A 21,075-nucleotide genomic window follows, 5' to 3' on the forward strand; every position below is an offset into this window, starting at 1 on the left:
GTGAAATTTCAAAAATGGACACTACATCATTCTAATCAATTATTCTCTTGCCTAAAAGAACAAGTTTGAAAATTATTATGGAAAGTTATTCTTTCCTACTATATTTCTACTCCATGTGAAAGATGAATTCAGAGACAAGTAGCATCAGATGGAGAACTGATACTGACTTTCCAGGAGATTGTGAAATCCCTCATGTTAAATCTCATATTTATAAGGCCTTCATATATCAGGGAAAAACACACCCTGCCCCAATTCCCAGAGTCATGTAAAATTACCAAAAGGGTCCTTTGAGGGTTCTATTCTACAGATCCTAACTGGTATAGATAAAAAACCAAAGTACTATTACTTTCTTAGGTAATACAGATTACGCCTAAAAAAAAGTCTAAGTATATATGGCCTAAGATATAACAATTTATAATGAAGCAATGAATATCTTCCTTCCTAACTGGATAGAATACTTTTTAACTCCTAAACACATCTTCCACAACTTCCTAATTCTATCCCCTGAAAAATCTAAGTAAGTACCTCATATTGCAAATTGGGCAAGTGTCCTAGTTTTAATAATCTAAGCAAGTTAGGTTCCCAGTCTTTTTTTAAAATTAAAGTATAGTTGGCATAAAATATTATATTAGTTTCAGGTGTACAACATAGTGATTCAACGTTTATATACCTTACAACGTGATCACCTCACTAAGTTTAATAACCATCTGTTACCATGCTTAGTTATCACGCTATTATTGATTATATTTCCCTTCACCTTTTTCACCCATCCCTCCCCCTCACAACTCCCCTCTGGCAAGTAAGGGTTTGTTCATTGTTCCTGTGAGTCTGCTATGTTTTGTTTGTTCTTTTGATTTTTTTAATTCCATATATAAGTAGAATCATGCGGTATTTGTGTTTCTCTGACTTAATTCACTTAGCATAACTCTCTAGGTCCATCCAGGTTGTCAAAATAGCAGGATTTCATTCTTTTTTTATTGCTAAGTAATATTCCATTGTGTGTGTTTGTATGTATGTTCACTCTCTCTCTCACACACACACACACACACACACACACACACACACGAGGTACCAAAAAATATATATACACATTTTAAGAGATGGTATCTATGTATTATTACTTTTTGAAGTTTAATTGAATTACAGTAGCAGTACGTAGTATGACATTCACTCAAAAGATGGCGTTAATCAAATGAATGCTAGCGTCACCATGTGACAGGCAGCACAGTCAAAGAAAATGGAGGAAGCACAGCTGTCATTGGGGGAGCACAAGAGTATTTTGAAGTGGTACTTGAAATTTGAGAACACTGTGGAAGTATGACGACAATGAAGGCGTGAGTATGCAACAGAATCTCCAACACGCCTAACAATTGCACGCATTCATGATAAAGTTTGAGACACATGGTACTGTGTGTGATGTGCACCAGGGAAGATCGGGGAGGCCTCACACAGCAACATGTCAAGCAGTAGTCCACTGTAATCAGAAGTGTCTGGACACTGAGCACCTCTTGTAATTGCAGAAGTGAAACGTGACTTGTAGTCATCTTTTTTGTTATTGGTATATATTATTACAATTTTAATACAGTTTTTTCCTTTCAAATAAATTTTTTTGGCACCCTCTGTATATCACATTTTCTTTATCTATCCATCTACCAATGGACACCTAGGTTGCTTCCATATCTTGGCTATTGTAAGTAATGCTGCAATGAACACAGGGGTGCATATCTTTTCAAATTACTGTTTTTTCCAGATAAATACAATAATGAATGATCAGGAGGAAAAGTTAAGAAAGTCACATTTATAACTGCTTCAAGAATAAAATACCTAGGAATAAATTTAACCATGGAGGTGAGACACCTGTACTCTGAAAACCATAAGACATTAAAGAAATAAACTGAAGAGGACACAAATAAATAGAAGAACATACAATGCTCATAGATTGAAAGAATTAATATTGTTAAGATGTCCATACTACCCAAAGCCATCTATAGGTTCAATGGAATCCGTATTAAAATACCAATGGCATTCTTCTCAGAACTGCAACAAATAATCCTAAAATATATATGGAATCACAAAAGACCCCAAATAGACAAAGCAATCTTGAGAAGAAAGAACAAAGTTGGAGGTATCACACTCCCTGATTTCAAGCTATAATAAAACATAATGGTACTGGCATAAAAATAGATACAGAGATCAATGGAAAAGAATAGAGAGCCCAGAAATAAACTCTCACTCATATGGTCAATTAACCTACGACAAAGAAGGTAAGAATATACAATGGAGAAATGACAGTCTCTTTAACAGTGTTGATGGGTAAACTGGATACATGCAAAAAATGAAACTGAACCACTCTCTTACACCATATACAAAAATAAACTCAAAATGGATTTAAGACTTAAATGTATGACCTGAAACCATAAAACTCCTAGAAGAAAACACAGGTAATAACCATTTGACATCAGATCTAGTAGTATCTTTTTGGATATATTCCCTCAAGCACGGGGGAGGGGGAGGAAGCAAAAATAAATAAATGAGACCATCAAACTGAAAACTTTCTGCATAGTGAAGGAAACCATCAACAAAACAAAAAAACATCCTACTGAATGGGAGAAGATATTTGCAAATGATATATCGGATAAGGGATTGATATCCAAAATACATAAGGAACTCATACAACTCAATAACAAAAAAATAATAAATAATCCAATCAAAAATGGGCAGAGGACATGAAGAGACTTTCTCCAAAGAAGACATGCAAATGGCCAAGACTTATGAAAAGATGCTCAACATCACTAATTATCAGGGAAATGCAAACCAAAAACACAATGAGATATCACCTCACACCAGCTAGAATGGCTATCACCAAAGTCAACAAATAACAAGTGTTGGTGGGGATGTGGAGAAATGAAAACCCTTGCTGGTGGGATTGCAAATTGGTACAGCCACATGCAAAACAGTATGGAGATTCCTCAAAAAACTAAAAATAGAACTACCACATGACTCAGCAATTCCATTTCCTGGTATCTATTTATGTGATGAAAATGAAAGTGCCAGGTTCCCAGTCTTAAATTAGCCTCTGCGGGGGAGTGGCCAATTAGCTCAGTTGGTTAGAGCATGGTGCTGATAAGACCAAGGTTGCTGGTTCGATCCCCGCATGGGCCACTGTGAGTTGTGTCATCCTTAAAAAAAAAGTTAGCCTTTACAGTATTCCTATCCAAAACTGAGCCAATAGAATATTGCATCTTTCCTTGGATAGCACTGGAAAGATAAAAGGGATTGTACCAACAAAGACCTAAGGAAGACACCCAGAATTATTAGCTCAGCAACATTTGCTGAGCCACTGTTGTGTATAAGGCCCTATGCTAAGCACATGCCATGACAGAAATAAACCAAACACTCCTGCTGCACACACAGGGAGACAGGGCAACTAAGGGGCAATGAGACTGAGAACTACTGGAATCTGAGGTACAGGCCAAATGCTATAAATGCAAAAAAAAAAAAAAGGAGTGTTTACTACTGAGGAGACAGCAGAAACTAGAGAAAGTGGTAACTGAGTTGAATGGGATTTCAAAAGGCAGGGACAGTTTTGCAAAAAAGGAATATATTTGTGTAAAAGGCCTGAAAGTCCTTGGCCTATTTACAGAGATCATAGCAGCCAGCATGACTGAAATCAGACCCAGAGAGTAATAAATTAGTTTCACATAAGGCCCGAAAGCTAAATCAGGACTAGACACTGAAAGGTAATGAATGCCTTACCAAGGAGTACAATCTTTATAGCATAGGTTATGGGGTGGGAGGTTAATGGGATCCAATCCTGATCATTGTAGATGGCTTCATCTCATGATGCTGGGAACCCGAGTGGTCAGAAAGACTGTCACCATACTAAACAAAACCCCAGGCTTTCCAATAGCTATGGTTCAATTACAAAATAAGAGCAAGACCTGAGGTGCCAGATGACCACATGATGCTTATGATTTTCTTCATAAGATGGTCATCAGGAAAGGTTTTTAACAGAAAAGGTTGTTTCTGTCGGGGTATCCTTAGTGTGTGCTCCTCGGTACTCTTAATTCTCACTGGAGTTTAGGTGAAATTTGCCTAACACACAATCAGTGCTGAACCACTATGATTCCACCTCGCCCCACCCCAACATCCCCCTCCCTAACTTAACTGATCAGATTTCCGACCTGATTCAGCCTCTTCCTGATTAAATATTCCAAGTCTATACAAAGTCTTTCTAAAAGGGTTCCAGAACAATAGGGATGCTGAAAATGTCGTGTCTCAAAAGATGTAGTAAAAAAGATTATGAGCACAGCATCCACATTACCAGAGAGTGGGTGGCCTTATTTTTCAATAGTAATCCCAAAGGTCAAACAGCTGGACAGGAAGGTTGGGAGCTTTCCCTTGCGTGCATAGCACGACATAATGGAACTGTCACCTAGGATCTATCCTGAAGTTAACTACGTTAAGGGAAATTCTAGCCTTTAACCCATCACTCAACCCAATCTAGGGGGTCTAGATGATGGCACAAGTATTTGGTACAAAATACCTGGCAGAGTAATAACTAGCTGGCTACAAACATATTTCATTCCACGTATAATCTACATAGGTACAAGATTACTGTTTTTCAAGTCCACTGACTGATGTGCACCTAAGAGAAATGAAAATTAACCAACTTCCAAAACTTGCTATCTGAAACTAGCTAATAACCTGTGTCCTTCTCTCAACATCCTTATCCATGCCAGGTCTTCGGTACAGCCCTGAGGATCACAGGTCTAAGGAATCTCAACTTGGAGAACTTCTGACATTTGACTTAATCCCCTTTGGATCCAACTCAAGAAAAACTTTAGAACAACTTCTGCTCTAAGAGTCTTTCAAGAGCTAGACACACCATCAGGTGACCCATGCAGGGTCAGGACATAAACCTGTAAAGGTATAATGCCAGAGACACTGTTTTTCAAAGGGCATTTGTACCTTTTTAATAATCTTTCAATCTTTTTTTAAATGCTGATGCTTTCAGGTTTCAGTCCTCCAGAGATAGGAAAGTTCTTTAGAAAGATCATCTTCTTCCTTATAATGTTCTAATTAACTTTTCTTTTCTTGGTTTTCAAGAAAAGTACTGGGAAAGTATTTTTCAGACCAGTCTTCTGAGTGCACACTCTGGACCAATCCACTGGTCTCTGTGTAAGTTTAATGTGCTCATAGCATCAGAAAAGGCTGAAAGCAGGAAAGGCTCAGTGGAACAGATTAATAAAACCTCTTCAACAAGTCTTCTTTAAGACTATTATACATTTTGACTTTTTACTAAAGTATACTTACTATAAGCTATTTATAAAAGAAAATAGGGGGGAGACCCTAAAAGTCAGTATTTTATTTAAGAAATCTTGAATCCTATCACTCATTTCAAGCTTTATGATCAATAATTCTATATACTATGTGCAAACTATCCTCAGTTCTTTAGTAAGAGTCTGACTTGACTAAAACTAGCTTCATGTTCTCATCATTTACTCCGTGAGTAAATGTTTTAGCACCCTCTACTGGCCACTTGTTATATCTAGTCAGCTCATAACTCCTCTCCCCAGCATGCATCTCTTTCGTAGGTCAGATGGTGGCATACATAGCAAAGGCCACCCTGTCCCTCCTCAAAAGCCACCTGTGCAAACAGCTGAGCCAGGAGCCACTGCTGCAAAAGGAAAGGACGAATCCTCAAGTGCTCTCTTACCACTGATTGTTCTTGAGTCCTATCCTCACTGGCAGATTTCACAAACACCACCCTGGGCTCCTGGCTTGCCTGACATGCATCCACCTCCAGTAACCAACCCTGGCTTCATTTCTACGCTCACAGACTCTTCTATGGGCTGAGCCCATATTGCCCTCCTGCCTGTCTGCTTCACTCAGTCAGCTCTGGTGGGACGGGGTATCTGGAAACCAGCTCACCTATCAGGTATCACCTGGGTAAACAGGATAGAAAGTTTGGGAGGCACGTTTTCCCCTACACGCTCATAGTTATGATGCCAATCAATTTCATACCCTTGGGTATATAATAGCCATATTTTGGGGAGGGGGGTGACAGAAGAGAATTTCACCTCTCCCACGATCTCATGACAAAGCAACTTCTCCTAATTTTCCACAGTCCCCTAGAGAAGCAAGGCTCCTTTAGTAGGATCTAACACAAGCAACCATGAGCCCTGTAAGCTCCCATTATCTGGTCCAATTTCTTTCAAAAAGGAAAAAAATGAGAGTCAGCATACTATTCATTATTCAATAACAGAAGGAAAGGACAGGAGAAGGAAAGAGGTAAGAATATAAAAGGTAGAGAGTTTCTTCACTCCCAAATCTCTAGATCAGGCTAGTGTCTACGGAACAATAAGTACTTCTTGGTTTGACATCAATCATCTATTGAGTAAAATATGTTCTTTAGGAGAGGATGTTGTAACGGACTGGAAAGTAATTCCTGCCATCAAAAGAGCTCACAATTTGGTTACAAAGAGCAAACATGTTAAAGGAAATTAGAAAATGACAAAGTGCCATATCCTTTAGTAAAAAAATATGTACTAGAAATTCCATAAACACACACATCTCCCCCCTGGTTCTATCTCATGTATGAAAAAATGGTCATCAGAATATTAATAATGGTCATCTCTGGTGGAACTTCCGGTCTGTCCTTTTTTCTCCATATTTTTCAGTACTGTTTAAATTTCCTACAGTAAGAATGTAGCATCTTAACAAAGACAACAGAAATAAATTACAAACCAACTTATCAACGGTGTATACAGAGGAAACTGCTTACAAATATAATCTTGCACATAAGAGATGATCTAGGAATACAGAAAAACACACGCAAAAACAAACTGGAAGAAAATGCACCAAAATATACCAAGATATTAATGACAGTTTTTCTCGAGGGGCTGCAATGATTTTGTCTTTTCTGCTTTTCATGTGCTTTCTCATTTTCTGGAAAGTAAATCAATCTTTACGTGAAGAAACTCAAATGTGAAGCAATTATTCACCCTCATTTTAAAATATCATTAGCAGAGGTGCTGGGCCGGTAACCTAATGACATACCTGGAATAAGTGCTGTGCTGATAAGTATATCCACCTCCTTGCACTGCTGAGCAAAGAGCTTCATTTCAGCTTCAATGAACTCTTTGGACATCTCTTTCGCATATCCACCTTGCCCCTCGCCGGATTCCTTCAAGTCTACCTCTAAGGGCTCAGCACCAAGAGACTTGAATTGCTCCAAAGCTGCGGCTCTGGTAATTATTAAAGGGAAAACAGCAGTTATTTCAGACCCTTAATACAGAAATCAAGATCATTATTTACGTATACATTTGTAAAAAGAAAAAATGTCTACACTCAAAAGTGGAGACTTTCTTTTGATGTCTGACTAGACTGTTTCAATTCTTTTCTGAACGGAGGTAACAATAATTTTTTTTTTCCTAAAAAAAAAAAAAAAGATAACTATAGAGAATTCCATCGTCTACTTAGTAAAGTCACAAAAGGAATTTCACTGTTGCCAGCTCCAGGAACCCATTATGGTTCTTGTGGCCCCACGGTCAATGATGATGTGAGCTCTGACCTACATTAAGATTTGACTTCGTTCAAATCACTCAAGTCGACGTTTTCATTTGTAAATGTTCTGACTTATGGGGACTTTACTCACATAACTGACTCTTACAAATATTTTAATGAGTAATTTTTGCCCCGAATACCCATTAAATTACGTTTGAAAAAAGTAACTTGTAAATGGTATGAACGGTAAATGTGAAGATCCAATACATTCCGATTATGTAAAAATACACTCACTTTAAAGAAAATAAATGCTGGCCAAACATTGTGTACTGGTTAGAAAACCAGAGCCAATGAAGATCTCAGCTCTGTGGTGGACACTGTGTTTAGTTCACAAACACCCATCCCACTAGAGTGAATCCCAAACTTCCCTCGTGACACCAATCACTCCAGGTACCTGTTAAAAATTCAAATTCCCAGGCCCCTTCCCAGACCCACTGAGTTATAATCTCCGGCAGAGAGGCCAGAAGCTATATTTTCAGCAAGACCTACAGGTAATTCTTGCCATCAGGGAAGTTTGGGCAACTGTGGTCTGAGCGCATCAGTCCCTGGCAACTGTCATGGTCAGGGAGGGGACCCAAATGGTAGGACGTAAAAGGCAGGACAGAAAGGGTAAGGCATGGTTGAGCAACACATTCTCTCCCCTTCTGCTGGCTTGAACAAGGAAGCTTGTGCTCAACTTGTGACCACAAGGGGGATCAGCCAAGGCTGAGGACAGCAGAAAGACCCTGGTCAGGGCTGGCACCAATGAGCTGCAGACTCCAATGTGAAAAGGGAGTCCTTCCCATTAAATCTCACATAGGAGAAATAATGCATTTTCTCATAGTTTAATCCATTTTGATTTGGTATTTTCTACTCCTTTATACCCAACAGGACACAGCTCTTTAAAAAGCTTTAGAAATCTCTACTATTTTTAATGAAATAAGATGAATTCAAAATGATGTGTGTGTGCGTGTGCATTTAAATGTATATAAAATGATGCCGATTTTGTTCAAAAGGTATCTACATTAAAAAAACCTATCAGAAATTACACCAAAAAACCATTAGCTATTATAGCTAGCTGGTACTTAAAATAAAAATAAAAGGTATTTTTATTTTCTTCCTTATGTTGCTCTATATTTCCAATAATGAACATGTATAATTAGAAACACAATGCTATTTCGGAATCTTTGCCCTCAAAATAATCTCATCATTTAAAAATATTACATCAAAATTTAAGATGTGAGTTTCTTTGGACCCAAAAATTCCATTTCTAGGCATTTATCCTAAAGAAATGAGGTATCTCCAAATACATGTTATACATGTTACATATATATACACAATGTTATTTAAATATAGTAAAAATGTTCACTTATAGAGAACTAATTAAATCACTACTTCTAGACAATGAAATGTTCTACAGCCATTAAAAATATTTATAGGTAAAGACCTTCACGATCTACTGTTAAGTTAAAAAAGTTATATAGTACTATTAGTAAAATTACATTTTTAATTAATGTGTAGAAAAGAGAACATATACTAGAAGGTTAATAGTCATCTCTAGGTTGCAGGATTGTATTTTCATTTTTTTGTATTTTTTTGTATTTTTCTGAATTGGAGGAATAAGCATGTATTTTTTTATGATCAGAAAGAACAAAGTATATAGCACAATGTCTGGAAGAGAGTAAACATTTAATACAGGAGTCTGAAAGCAACAGCTCTTAACCTGCCAATTAGTTTTGTAAATGAAGCTTTATTGGAACGCGCGCGCACACACACACACACACACACACACACACACAAATAAAAAAGAAAGTAAAGCTTTTATATTTCTAAACTTTGTAATACAGGCATTAGGCAAGATACTCACTATTGTCATAAGGGGCATCTCCTAGTTATTTGAAAGAATTCAAAAAAATCACACTCTATTAATATTACTGGGCAATGAGTTGTCCTTAGGTTTTTGGATGTTTAACTAAAAAATATACACCACTCGGGCTTCCAAAAAGAATTTATAATGAAGTGTGCTTTCTAACACATTTGGATTACATATTTATATGATACCAAACCCCAGTCTCAAATCAGTTATTAATGAGCTCTATACTTAGAAATTATATCAGTTCAGCTACATCTTTCTTCACTGTAAACTTGAGCTATCTTAATAAAGCAACAGCTATGTTCTACCTGTTTACTCTATACAAAATCTAAACCAATGATATTAACTTAATAAATTCTCAGTAGTTATTCCAACACCGAGTTTCAAATTGTCTCTAACTCAAATATTGTATATGTTTCCACCTCAAGGCTACTGTCCACTACAATGAAAATCTGAACAACTTGCTTTCTCTAGGTTTGTAAGTCTTCAAAAACTTCACATCAGCAACCTTAAAAATTAAAAGATAAGACTAATGGCATTCTTAACTCTGGCTTTCCTTGGCTTGTGTCCTGGTTACTTCAGAAATACCTTTTCTCATTTTAGCAAAACAGCTTTTTATCAGTACGTCACATCCCTAAACTCCAGGAAAGCACTGTTAACACTATTCTATGGAACATCCTTTACTCTGAAAAGTCATATATCTCCCAACCAATGCTAATCCACATGCAGAAATAAAACTGAGTATGAGTTGTTAGTTTCCAACTTTTTTGCTGTTGGTTATAATTATTTCTGTTGTATTGAGTCTAGGTCCTTAAATTTTTTCCACTAAGTAATACCTTTTCACTTTGAGTTGACTTTGAAAAAGTGGAAACATTTTTAAATGGAAAGAGCTTATAGAGCAGTTCTCAATGTGCTACTTCAATTTATAAATTCTACGCAAAGCATAACATCGTGTTTTGCTTGATAAAAACAACGTGTTTTTATCTTAACAGTAATCACTAATAAGGCACTCACCTCGTGTCAAATCCTCGAACAATTGCACCCATCGACTTGGCTGCACCTGCAGAGGCCAGCCCAGCAACGCCGCCACCAACAATCAGAATCTAGGAAAAAAGACAGAACCAGTATGTTTTCAATAAAGTTCATTATCAACTGATTATGAAAAATCATCAACTAACGACTATCTGTGCTCGTACACAATTAGCACCCGATACTACACCAGGTGGTACTGGTGGTGATGATCAGCCCTCACTGAATGCACTGAATGGATAGACTATTCTTTAACTGAGCGGCCAGTGTTTTTTAAAATTTATCAAAGTTACAACTGCTGGCAAAGGCCAACAACCATCACTAAAAATAGCCTGACAATCAGCTTCTCAGTGTAAAAGCTACATACAACATAATCAGTGTTTATGTTACGTTAAAGATTAACAGGTTTTTTCAGTGTATAAAAGCTGCTTCTACTAACATTCCTAGTGGAGCCTTGTAGCTACCCTTCCCCTCTTAAATGTTAAGGTTTTACTGTGTTCACAAAATATCAAAATAAGTTTCAAAGATGGGTATAACTTTGGTGAAACATCTACTCCAACCTCTATTTTGAGCTCACACACTTCTGAAAGGAACAGCAGGTGGCCAACCACATAATTTTGAATCATTTTGAATGAACTCTACCCAAAATCCAAAGCAATGTATTTAATCTCTCTAACCATGGAAGGATCAGAGCCAAGAAAACCAAAGAATTCCTCAGAAACAAGAGTCCAACCCGCCTTCTAAAAAACAGAATAAGAACAATGTTGTCTCCAGTCTGGAATGGGAGACCATCAAAGTCCTATTGTACTTCCCAGTCAATTGAAGGCAACTCCTTGTTGCTGTTTAAAAAAAAAAAAAAAAAAGCCACCCACAGAAACAGTAAAGTTTATAAATTCCTACCCACCCATAATACTCACACCTCCTTCTGCCTCTTTAAGACTGTGCCCCAGTGACCCCCTCCCCTACCACAGGCAGTGTCTCAGAAATCCTATTAAGTGCTCTTGATGGTGATGGTTTGTTTGGGGGTAAAGGAGAGGGGCCAAAGGAACCAACGCAGGCTCTGGGCTCCAAGGCACTGTCACCCTCCGCACACTGAGCCAGACCAGTGCTAAAACAATGAAATAAGTAAAAGCACAGGACTAGGAATCAAGAAATAACAGAAGACCCCAGAATTTAAATGATAGTGTGGGGACAAAGCCCCGGAGAGCAGTTTCCAGGCTCTCGGCCTCACGTGGAGGGGTGCTGGCTCAGGTAGTAGATGGCCGTAGGCTGTGGCTAGTTGGCCGTCAGCTGTAGCCGGTTAGCCAATTGGCCACTGATATAATTGCCGTGGCTGCACTGGGGAGTGGGAGTCGGTTGGTTGGTAGAAAAGCGGACAGCAGGTCGCACGTCATGTGAATCCAGCCTCCAGTGAGACTCTAGTGGTATGATTCCCCTACCTATGGCTCCGTGGGCGTTCCTTTTTGGCCTCACCATATCCTGTGTTCTTATGTGGGAAGCGGGAGCAGAGACCCCACAGGCCACCTCGCACGACAGATGGAATGGCACAAAAATAAAGCAATGTCATTTTACAAAGGAATTTACTCTTTCTCTGCAACATAGTATGAAGAAAAAGATACAGAGATTAAGAGTCATAGAGCTTAGGTTCAAATCCAGACTCTACTACCGACTAGTTCTAAGAGAGACCTTCAGCAAGCCACATAGCAACTGCAAAAAAGCAGTCAAAACACCTACCCAGAAGGTTGTCACATTAAATGATGGAATCAAAAGGAGTGGCTGCTAACTGTCACACTGGAGACAAGTACTCAAAAATGAGTAGGGAAAAGGTCAAGGGAAAGAAACTACCATTAGAATGTTCTCGATTTCCAGTCAGGTAACCTGGTCCTCCTCTTGGCTTCCCTATCTCAGTAAAGGGCACTAACTGGGCACACAATCGTTCAGGCTAAAACAAGGAGGTCATCCTGAATCCTCCCTTTACACATATCCCTTCCTCCAACCCATCAGCAAGTACTATTGGTGTTAACCCCCAAAGATCTCCCAATCCAGCCCCTTCTCTACATCTCTACTGCCACCACCTACCCAGGGCACTATTTTTGCAACCAATTCTTGATTCACTCTTCTCCCTACTATCCATCTCCCACAAAACCGCCAGATGATTCTTTTAAATTTTTGTGAGATAACGGAAATATATGTATATATTGGTCTCTGCCCCCAGTTCCTGACACAGAATTCCCCAAACCCTTGTAATTTCCTAAGTGATAAAAGCACCAGGAGCATCTTCTGTTCTAATGTTTGATCTTTGACCCCCGTTCCCGACACAGAGTTCCTAAATCCCTTGGAATTTCCTGGGTGACAGCAGTGTCTTTAATTTTAATGAGGCAACTGTTGGTTATCTCTTAGATGGGAGCTGATCACCAGAAAGACTATACCATGATTAGAAGCTTGGAATTTTCAGCCCCACCTCCCATTCTCCAGATAGGGGAGAAGGGCTGGAAATCAGTTAATGATGAAGCCACCATAAGAATTCCAAGAGTACAGGGTTCAGAGAACTTCCAGGTTGGTGATTACATGCAGGTATGGGGAGCATGGTACCCACATACCCTGCCTTACACATCTCTTCCATATGGGTGTTCATCTGCATCCTTTATCATATACTCTTATAATAAACTGGTGAACAGTAAGTAAATTGTTTCCTGAGTTCTGTGAGTTGCTCTAACAAATTAATCAAACAAAAGGAGAGAATCATGGGAACCTCCAACTTACAGCCAATCTGTCAGAAGCACAGGTGAAAACCTGGACTTGTAACTGGCATCTGAAGTAGCAGGAAGGACAGTCTTGTGGGATTGGACCCTTAATGTATGGGATCTGACACTATCTCCATATAAATAGTGTTAAAATTGGGTTAAACTGTTCAACACCCAGATGGTATCACAGAATTGCTTGGTATGGAGAAAAAACCCACACATTTGGTATTAGAAGAGAAGTGTTTTGGATGAAAGGAGGGACATGGGAGCAAGAGTGGGGTTTTTCCAAAACAATCCTAAATCAGACGTTTTCCCCATTTGCAAGAAAAGATGAACTCTATACCATGACCCATAAGAGAGGCCCCACATCATCCAGCCCCACCTACCTTTCCCACATCATCTCAGATCACTCTCCACCTTGCTCTCCATACTCCAAGACCAATGGCATTCTTTATTCTTCTAGAACACACTGAACTCTTTCCCATCTCAGAGCTTTTATATGTGCTGTTCCCTTTGCCTTGAATCCTAAACTTCTGGTTTCCTTCTTCCCATATTTTAGGTCTCAGCTCTAAAGTCAGAGGAACCTTTCCCACTGAAGAAACTTGTTGCCAATACTCGCTATCATACATTACGGTCACTTCTTTTATATCCAAAATTATCTATTTATTTGATTGTTTACCTCTCACTGTGTCCCCTACTAGAATGTACGTTTCATGTGGCAGACACCTTATTTGCCTTACTCATGCCATATCCCCAGCTCCTGGAACAGTGCCTGGCATATCATAAGCCTGCAACTGATTGATTTTAGATCATTCTAGACAAGTAAGAACATTCCATGTTTAAAGGAGACCAAAATAAAATATTATGCAATCTGCCTTGATGAACCCAACTAGCATCTAATTCTTCAGTATCAGAAAAAACATTTCTGACGTGTAACCCAATCCCTTAAGCTGCAATTTAAATTCTCAGTAAAGACAGTCACTTCTCCTTCCTTTAAGCCTCTTGCCTTTTGTTTCACTTTTTAATCTCTTATATTCACAGCTTTCCACTCAACTTGCACATATTTCAAGGAAAATTCTAACCAAAAGTGAGTAGTGGATTTGTACAGCCAGTTTAAGAACAGCTTCCAACGTCTGGCCACCACGAGTGCCCGACCTTGTCCTACGACCCCGAGCAAGTCAAAACGTAATCACTTCACATACCACAGCTCCGTGTTGCTGGCTCATACTTTTGTTACGTACCAGTACTCTGGTTTTCACTTGAACCGCCTGTCATTTTCTTCACCTAACCTGTTTTTAAAGCAATTAACAGGATTTCTCAAAGCTGCTATTAGCGTTGTTTTATTTTTCTAGGTGATTTATTTTGTGTGAGAACTCTGGGTTTATAATGACTTAAAAGCAGGAAGCACCAAGTAAACCTGTCTCCTACAGACAGAGTACACTGTGCAGGTAGATGACAACAGTTACAAGTCCTGCTTCCTATAATACTTTGCCGATGTGCTTACATTGTCATTTTGTGTAGGTAGTTTGGAGGGGTGACAACATAGTCTACTCTTTCACCTAGCCATCCTTATCTTTCTTCAAATGCTCCTGTCTGCTCTCCATATAGATTAAAGAAACTGTACCCTTTCCCCCTGACAAATATCCTGATTACGCCATCTCCCATTTTCTGTCCTCTTGACCCAAAATTTCACAAAAAGTGAGAAAACCAAAACAATCTATTCTATGAACCAATATGTTGCAATCATTAGGAAACTTAAAATTTGTTCAATGGGATCTTGAAGCTTTTTTAAAAAATTAGCAATAAACAGACTACACGGAACAAGTTATCCAAAATCCCTTTAAAATTTCAAAAAAGACTAGAATGTCCAGAAATGTCAATTTTTTTCTTCAAGCAATCTTAAGCATCTTTGAGGTTCCACCACATATTTGTACATGCCACATAAGTCGTCAGTGTGAAGCTAACACATAACATTTTTAAATGCTGTATTTTAAGACCATATATATCCTTGCTTTTAATTAATTCAAATTACAATCAAATAGAAGCTTTACCTACCTTAGCTGGAGGAACTTTTCCAGCAGCTGTGATCTGACCAGTGAAAAACCGTCCAAAATGATTTGCTGCAAGTACAACAGCCTTATAACTTAAAAAAATAAATAATAAACATATAAATAAATAATTCCATAAAATGAAAGCTTAGGCTTATAGATCATAAGTCATCAATTACACTTTAATCGTCAAAGAATAACATTTATATAGTACCTATGTGTCAAAAACAGTTCTAAGTGCTATATATGTACTTATGCCTTTAAGTACATAAGACATTTATGTACTTCTTCACAACTTCACAACAATCCTATGGATAGATGCAATTATTATCTTCATTTTTATAAGTGAGGAAACTGAGACGGAGAGATGAAGAGATTTGCCCAAGATCTCTCAGCTAGTAAATAGCAGAACCAACCAGAAGTCTAACCCTGGTATCCTGCCTATAGAGACACACTCTTATCCATGTTTCCTGGACTCTTTGTAACAAATACTACAGAAAATCAGTTGTAATTTAAAAAGAAATGAAGGAAAGACAAGAAAATGCTAAGAATGGTTTTCTTTGGGCACTAGGACTACAGATACTTCAAACTTTCTATTTTACTATATTGTCCAAATTTTCCTTTATGACAATACAGTATTTGTATAATAGGGGGAAAACTTTAAAATTTAAAAAATAGATTACTTATATACCTTGTACACGATAAAATTCCAACCTCAGAAAAAAAAAATTTCCCTTGATCTTTACTGGCTGAAAGCATGGGATTTTAAGACAGATTGAACTCAGTTCAAGTCCTAGTTTTACCACTAACTAGATATGTGACGTTGGGCAAATTTCTTTAATTCTCTAATCCGTAGTTTCCTCATGTATAAAGTGGGGACAAAAAGAGCATCTCTAAGTGTTGTTGTCAGAACCAAATGAGATAACACAGGTAAAGGGCTTACCTAAAGACTGTCATAAGTGCTTGGTAAATCTTAGTGTTTTGGGCTAAAGAAACATTCTATGCAACAAAAACTAGTGAAATATACCATCTTTAATAGAATATTTTTAACATATTAGCTAATTTCATTTTCTTATCATTTTATACTTAAAAAACACTTTTGCACAGTCTCACTCGGTAATATACACTCTACCTTAATATTATAATACAACTACTTAATGATAAGATCTACCTGCTTGCTGACATTAACCCCTTTCCCTGATCACTTTTTAATAAAACAATACTTGATATAATATTTGGTACAAAAGCATTAAACAGTTACTACTATTACTTTAAGTTAAAAAAAAAAACCGGAGCAGGAAAACAAAATTTTAGAGGTTACATGATTTGTTAGTCTTATTTCTGAATCCAAGGGATAGAAATGTTCAAAGAACAAACAGGACAAAGATTCAAAGGCCAGTGTAAGAAATTAATTTGGGAATTAACGTTTTAAAATATTCAGTTGCAAAAAAAAAAAATGCAAATAAAAATAAAAAAGAGATAAAGAAAAAAAATATTCAGTTGCTATACTGAAAAAAATAACAAACTAGAACTGGTTATACAGGAAATGTACAAGAAAACACTTGTGGGGAAAAAGTGGGCCTTTTATTATGACAGCAAAAAAGCTAAGAATGAACATAAACGAACTAGAAGGAGCACATCTTCATTGTAATCTGTGTGTATGAATCCAAATTTCAGCCACCTCTGGGGCCACACTAGGCAGGGTAGAAAATAGACATGTTTCTGCACACCCCTCCATGCCTCAGTTTTACTAAGGCCACTCTGCTCTTAGTCGGTTTGTTTGTATTTCCTGGTAATATTTCATTTGCTCAAAAAGATTCTGCAGCTAAAAACCACTGGTCTACAGCTACTGGTTTTGATAACCTTTCACATATGTGCATTTCACACGACAAAACCAACAGCACTCTCAAAAGTTAACATTGTACATTTTCTGTATAAAATTTTAAGTCCCACACTGCATAATATAATTCTTCTACAAACTAAATACAGCAAAAATTTATTTTGTCCCTTGTATGTAATTTATGTGACACAAAAACAAAATCTTCAAACCAACCATTTGCCATATTACATTGACAACAAAATGTGTTTTTACCTTGTCATTTTTGTTTATTGCTCATCTCATTTATATCCAGAGTGAACAGCTGAAACCCAAAGTACAATCTTTGGCCTATTTAATATGTTCTACCTGAGATACAAACCTAACAAAACTTTCAGCTCATGTGTCAGGCCATAAAAGGCTTTATTTAAGTTAGTCTTTTTTCATGCACTATTTTATGTTTTTAAATGTTTTCATTTGTTGGTGCCTCATTCATATTAGCAAATGTCACTACTAATTGTTTTTTGGGCTAAAAATCTAATTCAACCCCAATAAATTTTCATTTTTAAAACTCGAATTCAACTAGCTTTTTAAATTAGCTGATTTCACAAGCATTATCTGATTTCCAGATTTTTCCCACTCTCTAGGCACAGTCAGCAACACACTGCAAACATATCACTATTTCTATCCCTCCCCTGAGGCAGGCTCGATTACTCAATCATAGCCACATTCCCCAGAGCAAAATGAGCCTTAGAATTGTTCCCAGGGTAGCATCCCAGGCAATAAAGAGGGAATGCATTACTGCTAGCGGGTAAATGAAGTTTATTGCCATCTTGGCCTTAAAGGTAAGAGGACGCAGTCAGTCCTCAGTTATCAATATAGGTTTTGACACCAGATAAAACTTCTTCAAGCGCAGACATTTTCCCTATTCATTAAATATTTTATGAGTTTACCTAAGCAAAACCTAATTAAAATGGCAAATCTGCTAATATGTGTATATTAGACTGAACCATATGAAACTGCCATTATCCAACCATTTTTGACCTATAAAAACAGCAATTAATGTTAACTAAACTTGTTGTTTAGTTAACCATTTCAAAATATATACACATATCAAATCTTTATATTTATACAATGTTTTGAAATGGTTAACTAAACTTGTTGTTTAGTTAACCATTTCAAAATATATACACATATCAAATCTTTATATTTATACAATGTTATGTCAATTACATCTCAATAAAAACTGGGGGGAAAAACAGCAATTTCAACCTAATATGGACACATACACACACATATAAATAAAATACAGTATATTCCTCATACAAATAATCTGGCAGTCATTTCCTACTACTTTTACCCATAAAGATTAAAAAAGAGCATACAACAGAGTGCAATATGAAGAACTATTTCCTATCTGATGACTGTGAAATAATGAGTCTTAAAAATAATTTAAGTGCACTCTCAAACAGCTGCAACCTCCAACAATTATCACAAAATCATTGTAAGAGAGAAGAGCTACAGTGAGCATGTTTCTGCCGTACCATTCATTGTTCTTTTGTTGAACTTAAATAGAAAAGAACCTACCCAGCAATGTTGGCCATAGAGCTTAGCGCGTCATATCCCTGAGCAATGGTGACTCTTGGAACCTGGTCCATCGCCAAAACTGTAGTTTTTCTTTTGGAAAGTTTATTTAGCAAGTCTGGATTTTGAGCTGGATAAATAAAACTAATCAGTGTTCCAGATGTCTTTAAAAGGTCAGCTTCATGACTATCTAACGTTGGATTAAGCATGGGGGCTCGCACCTAAGAGAAAAGTCAGGTCACCGATTAAAAATGTAAATTCCTTTACCATATTTTTACATAAACAGGACAATTTAAATAATATGCCATCATTGAAATAATACTCCAGAAGTAATCTTTCAGCAATAAATTTCTGACTAAAGTCCTAAACAGGGTAAGGCACACAAAGATCTATGCCATCTATCCTCTGATGAGCTATGCACTGACTGGTCTGAGTAAAGTGCACACACAACTGAAAATAATGTCGGGACGGGTTTGACAATGAACTGTAGAGCACTGGAAAACACACGTAGGTTCTATAACAAATCTGTCCTCCCAAAACCTATTACTCTGGTACAATGAAGAGACATTAGAATAAACAGACGGGAAGTTTTTGTTGTGTATTCAAAGATTCCACTTGCTAATTTTGATAAGCACGAACATTTGGAGTGCTGAGATGAATATTATAAACTAAAATGTCCATGGTTGTATGTATAGATTTACGTCACCTTAAAATTCCAGATGAATATTCATAGATGAACACAATCATAGCAGTAGCCTTGCTGAATTGCTTTTAAGCAAAAAGCTACAATACACTGTTAAGTACCAAGTCAGTCAATGAATACACACTTCACATGCTTTAAAGTTTCAAATGTCCATATTTTAAAGCCAAATTTTAAAAATTCCACTGTAAAAGTGTTTTAAAATGTGTTTTATATCAAAGTTTAAAGTAGTCTTCAATGAAAGTATATCATTTCATTAGCTCCCAGTTCACAGTAGTGCTTTTAGGCAAGTAAGCACAGAAAAAAAAACAGCTCTGAGACTTAAGTTTTAAAAGGAAATACAAACACTTGGTCAATACTTTCATTTCACAGCATTTCATCTCAATTTCCCTATGAGACACCTTTATCTGTTATTCCCATTTCGGTTGTTGATCTGGTGATGCATGTGATTTTAAGTTCTGGATTTTATTTAAGACTCTCTGATAAGGTCTACCTTTACTCAGTCAGAATCTCTAACAGAGTTAATAAAAATTAGAGGACCACTTTGACTTGATTCTACTGGCCCCTATCGAATGCTCAGCTAAGACTGTCATCATCTGAGTGAGTTAAGCCAATAGAATGTTTCCCTGTACTTTTTAGATCATTACCGTGTTTCCCCGAAAATAAGACCTAGCCGGACCATCAGCTCTAATGCATCTTTTGGAGCAAAAATTAATATAAGACCCGGTCTTATTTTAATATAACATAAAACTTGGTCTTATATTAATTTTTGCTCCAAAAGACGCATTAGAGCTGATGGTCTGGCTAGGTCTTATTTTCAGGGAAACACAGTAGTTCCTCAGTATATTAATAAGCTTGACTCAAAAGAGGCCCCACGGTCAAGTAATTTACTAATGTAAGTACATAAGCTTCTATATTACAGAATTTCCCAGTGCCTTTAACATGCTCACACACATTATAAATCTCTAAAAAGAACACAGAGCATTTTGAAAACTTTTGTGCACCTTACTAACCCTTTTTTATGTGACATCTCAAAAGGTTTTGATCCCTAAAACATACATTGGAATAGGTTATACTTATTTTTCTATTTTCACTAACTCTTACTCTACCAAGTTATATTACCAAGTATCTGTATACCCAAACACTTTAAAAGCTCTAGGTAAATTATAATTTATCTCCATACCACAGATTTTACTATTAATTTATATAGCAAAAAAAACGGTTTTATGTCTTCGCCAAAAACCACTATTTAAGACCCTTTCAAAATATTCAGTGGACTCTATGTTTAAAAAAAAAACCTATGTAACTGACTCCCGAGAAATTAACACAAGAAAAAGATGATGTCTCCCAAAAAAAGTGAGCTTATTTTAACCTGATAATCATGCTTATATAACCCATACTTCCCTGTCTGCCCTGGTTGCAGAAGGCTTAGGATTTCAGTTAATGTTCAACTCTAGTAATTATCTATGCTAGACTTATGACAGTCTCTCTTCCTTTCCCTACATAATTTTTTACTGGAGATTTATTCCTAAAGTTCTTCAGCATACAGATTTCTATTATATATTAAGACCTTTCATTAAAGTAGGTAAGGCTACTTGCCATTCAGCCCAATGCTGCTTTCTCCAGAATAGTCCTGCCCTCTCTAAAAATAGCACTTACGTCAGTTAAATCACTCTTCTTTGTAGGTATCAAAAGATCATTGTACATTCAGTCCCAGGAGGAGTTGCACGCTT

General features: G+C 37.1%; 1 protein-coding gene across 14 annotated transcripts in view; it reads right to left on the reverse strand.

The window, feature by feature from the left end:
* NNT (nicotinamide nucleotide transhydrogenase) overlaps nucleotides 1–21,075 on the reverse strand; it is an 84,872-nt gene that overhangs the window by 53,755 nt on the left and 10,042 nt on the right. For all 14 annotated transcript variants that reach the window (XM_019736223.2, XM_019736222.2, XM_074328956.1 and 11 more), the window contains 4 exons: nucleotides 18,646–18,863; nucleotides 15,250–15,337; nucleotides 10,436–10,524; nucleotides 7,063–7,250 (listed from right to left, as the gene is read on the reverse strand). In XM_019736223.2, the coding sequence (XP_019591782.1) occupies nucleotides 7,063–7,250; nucleotides 10,436–10,524; nucleotides 15,250–15,337; nucleotides 18,646–18,863 (583 nt within the window). The remainder of the gene's footprint in view (nucleotides 1–7,062; nucleotides 7,251–10,435; nucleotides 10,525–15,249; nucleotides 15,338–18,645; nucleotides 18,864–21,075) is intronic.

The sequence above is a fragment of the Rhinolophus sinicus genome, linkage group LG03 (assembly GCF_036562045.2).
Source record: "Rhinolophus sinicus isolate RSC01 linkage group LG03, ASM3656204v1, whole genome shotgun sequence".
In the NCBI taxonomy this organism is placed as follows: Eukaryota; Metazoa; Chordata; class Mammalia; order Chiroptera; family Rhinolophidae; genus Rhinolophus; species Rhinolophus sinicus.